The following is a 4286-nucleotide window of genomic DNA, read 5'->3' on the forward strand; positions in this document are numbered from 1 at the left end:
ATAAAAGGTACTTACCCACACACCCCTTCTATCACTGTATGTAGTCTAAGCACCCATGCCCACCCTTCAACCACAGTGAATGGAACAGAATAGGGACTTTGCAAAAGCTGCCCCATCACTGGTATCCAGATGACGGTCCCAATGATAACGCTGAGTTTAATGTGCAATAATTGATTACTGTCCTCAACAAACACCGATTTAAGAACCACCTTGAGCCAGACACAAGTCTCAAGAATTGGAGATATAAAACAAGTATCCACCCTGAAGGAGTTCAGAGTAGGAGACCAGAGGCAAGAGGACCAGCTAAGAAGTTGTGTTCAAGGAAGACTTCACAAGGCCTGAACTGTAGGGGAACGGAGACGGTGGGAGTAAACATATTAACATATTAATTACAGCACCAAGTGTCAGTCGTGGTCTGAGGTCGGTAGGCAAAGAGAACCACAGCTCCCAAAGCTAATGCTGAAGCTCCATATAACATATATTGCTTTCTCTCCCGGTCAGCAAATTTCCTTCAGGTCTAATACTTGGGGCGCTAAGTTTTTTGCTTGAAAGTTCAAAGGGAGGAAAAGCTCCATTTCTCAGTCAGATTTTCCTGTTATAGCAACCACTGGGCTTTCTTCCTTTCACAGTTCACAGTCAAAATACCGTTATAGGTACTGTCTCCACATTTCTCTCATCTTTCAAACTCACTAAAGTTTTGCTGCTGCCCTAAGCAATACTTCAAAATGCCAGTGCCTTGGGTAGCAAGGCTAAACACAGGAGCACGGCACAGACAGACTCCAGCCACTGACTCCTGCTCACCTGCCTTCGCTACCCTCCTCTGCTTCTCACTCTGCATTTCAGCCTCTAAGAATTACAGCAGGTCCTCAAAGGCCCCCTGGAGGGGGGGGGGTCTTCCGTCCTCCAGCCTCTGTAGCTGCTATTCCTCTGTCTGAAACATTCCCTCCCCCATAGCCTTCTGGTTCCTACTCATCCTTCAGGACTGAACCTAGAAATAAATCTAGATGCTCCTGCTTTGAAAACCTTCCCTTGCCCCTTCAAATCTGGGTTGCTACCCCTCCCGCAAACGCATGACTGGATAACTCCAGGTTTCCTCCCTAGACAGCAAGCTCCCCCGGGCACAGACTGGGTCTCAGTCACCTTTTGGCCTTACTCCCGGGCACTCAGCGAGGGGCAGGCGCCAGGAAAAGCTGGGTGAACAAATGGATGAGGCTTTCTGCTTAGGCTGGAGGTGCCAGCCTGTCTGTCCTCTAGACTCCAGAGGGAAAGGCCGCCCTGGGACACACTACCTAGTCCAGTCGCCCAGTCATTGGCAGCACTTACCCATTGTTTTCCTGCTCCCTCAAGGGGCCCAGGGATGCGTCTCCCGGTCACCACGGTAACCCAGGCACTTAGCACTGTGCCTAGAGCCAGGCAGCTTTGGGAGGTATATGTTGAATGAATGAATGAATGAATGAATGAATGAAATAAACTTAGGTGAGAAGCTGCAAACCACCGGTCCACGAGGTAAGCTTTCACAGATTAGGTGGCAGCTCCGCACCCCCCGGGGTAACTGGGTCCCGGGCCACCCCAGGGAGCAACGGGCCACCCCAGGAGCAACGGGCCACCCCAGGGAGCAACGGGCCTCCCCAGGGAGCAATGGGCCTCCCCCCGCCCCCGACCCCAGGGTGAGGGTGCGGCCGGCCCGGCGGAGTCTGCGCGCAAAGCCCCGAGGAGCAACTCTTGGCCACGGCGAGGAGGTGGCGCCCCAAGTCTCGGCCTCCACCGCTTCCCCGGAGGAACAGGGGGCCGGCCACCCGAAACCCCAACCCTGACCCTCCCTTCCCTGGGCCGCGAGGCCAGCCCGCGAACGCGTCTCGGGTGGACGGGCCTGACCCCTCACCTGCGGGCCCCGCTCGGCGGGAAGCTTCTGCAGCCGCCACAGCGGCGTCCCCTCCTCCGACTCCATCCCTGGCGAGCCGGCGTCCAGGTCACGTGACAAGACCAGGCCGCTCCTCCCCCGCGTGACCCCGGTGGGCGGGGCCGGTGTGGCTGTGCGCTCTGGTGCGCGTGCGCAGAGTCGTAGCCCAGCCTTTTCTGCCTGGTGCCGCATTGCTTAAGCACCTTGTATGATTACTTTGAAGGTAAATTTGCAAATCTCTCAAAGCAGTTTTCACCTTCATTGAGAGTCTTACTGAACTCTTTCTGCACTCTTTAGAAAGCCATGTTTGGATTGCACCGGGCCCATTTGTCCTGGAGGTTTGATATATATCTCTTACTAAAGTATCCTGATTTGGAAGGTGAATTAAGGGTTTAATATGGGCAAGATTATCCCATTTCCTAGTAACAGATAAGAGAGAAGTCACTATGGTTGTCATTTTTTTTTTATTTTATTTATTGATTTGAGAGAGAGAGAGGCAGGGTGAGAGAGAGAGAGAGAGAGCTTTGTTGTTCCACTTATTTGTGCATTCATTGGTTGCTTCTTGTATGTGCCCTGACTGGGGATAGAACCTGCAACCTTGGCTTATGGGACCACACTCTAACCAACTGAGCTACGGGGCCAGGGCCCACTAGGGATGTCATATTTAGCAAGTAAAATGCACAGGTGCCCAGTTAAGAAATTTCAGATAAACAACAGATAATATTTTGTTAAAAGTGTGCCATAATGATTGCATGGGGCACACTTATACCAAAAATGTATAAGCAACAACTTAAATTTTAACTTCTTAAAATATTATAACAAGGTAATATTTTGTTATAAGTGTGCCATAATGATTGCCTGGGCCACACATACCAAAAATGCATTATTGTTTATCTCAAATACAAATTTAACTGGGTGTCCTGTTTTTATCTGTCAATCCTAGAAGTCACTTACCTGAGCTAAGAGGCACAGCCTGACGTTAAAATCAATCAGATTCTAGAGCCACACTTAACATTGGACTAACCCTACAACCCAAACAGCTTTTCTGTATTTCTCTCATTATTACAGTTATTCCTTTAACCCTACCAGACTGCTGTACCTATTTTTAGGTAATTTCCACACAAAGGTGGAATATTGGCACTAGATGAAAGGTAGATGGAAGGTAGACCTATTTTCTACAATGTATCCAAGTTCCATTTTATTCTAACCACTTGTTTGCATGTAACTAACATTTTTCTATATCATGTTGGTTTTTTCTCTTTAATGCTCAGGAGCCCAGGTATAGGAGACAGTTAGGTTCAGGGCTTCAGGTCTAGAACTCAGCGGTGATAAGACAGTCCCTGCCATAGGAGGGGAGTGCACAATAAGGAGGACATAGAAACAGGAATTACAGTCTAATGTACATTTAATTTTAAAAATCAGTGCAAAGTAATGAAGCATACCACAGAGGAGAAAGTAATTATTTTAGTCTGTTGGCTATGCAGAGAAAAATTACTCATTATTGACATGCTGTAAGGTGTAGCTCTAATGCCCTTTCTCTACTCTGTGCCCCAACTCTTGGAGGTGAAAGCAATTTCTCCCTCTTCTGAATCTTCATGACGGTCCCTCACCTAAAATATTTCTAGTTCTTAATATAGGTAAGTATGTACAACTCTTGTTGTTACAACTGAAACATAATTGTCTTAAGATGTTTTGTGTTTGTGCATAGGGGCTCCCCCAAGTAATATATAGTAAATGAGGAAGAATCTGGAAAACTATTTAACTTATATCTGTTAATAAGTCTACTGAAGGCAAGGTCTATTTCCTAAGACAAACTTAATTTTACATATTGTAATAATTGCAATAATAATATTTATCAGGAATTTACTATATGCTGCCTTGGCCAGTGTGATTCAGTTGGTTGGAGCATCGTCCCAGCATCGTCCCATACACTGAAAGGTCACCAGATTCCGGTCAGGGCACATGCCCAGGTTGTGGGTTCCATCCCCAGTCAGGTGTGTATAGGAGGCAACAGATCAATGTTTCTCTCTCTCTCTCTCTCTCTCTCTCTCTCTCTCTCTCTCTCTCTCTTCATCCCTCACTCCCTTCCTTCCTCCCACTGTCTCTTTGAAATTAAAAAAATCTGTTATATCCAAGCAATTTATATATTTTATCTTATTAATCCTCTCTACAGCCTTGTGTGGTGGGTGTCATCCCAACTTTAAAGATGAGGAAACAAGGTCACATAGGCAGTAGTTGCGAAGTCACTGGTCTGAGTCTGGAACTGGTGGTCTCAGGCTTCGTGCTTCATGTCCCTAATGAAGAAGGAAAGGCATTGTGAGGTGATGCGACTACCTAATGCCATACGGCCCGCGGGCCACATGCAAATACAAATATTGTATTTGTT

The 4286-nt window shown here is 47.3% G+C and overlaps 1 protein-coding gene across 1 annotated transcript in view; it reads right to left on the reverse strand.

The window, feature by feature from the left end:
* The window catches only part of COMMD8 (COMM domain containing 8), a 7497-nt gene extending 5508 nt beyond the window's left edge, over nt 1-1989 (reverse strand). Inside the window, exon 1 of the mRNA XM_006101283.3 lies at nt 1883-1989. Within this exon, the coding sequence (XP_006101345.2) occupies nt 1883-1948 (66 nt within the window). The 5' untranslated portion in view covers nt 1949-1989. The remainder of the gene's footprint in view (nt 1-1882) is intronic.
* Nucleotides 1990-4286: the final 2297 nt, after the last annotated feature.

Source organism: Myotis lucifugus, unplaced genomic scaffold, assembly GCF_000147115.1.
Source record: "Myotis lucifugus unplaced genomic scaffold, Myoluc2.0 scaffold_349, whole genome shotgun sequence".
Classification (NCBI taxonomy): domain Eukaryota; kingdom Metazoa; phylum Chordata; class Mammalia; order Chiroptera; family Vespertilionidae; genus Myotis; species Myotis lucifugus.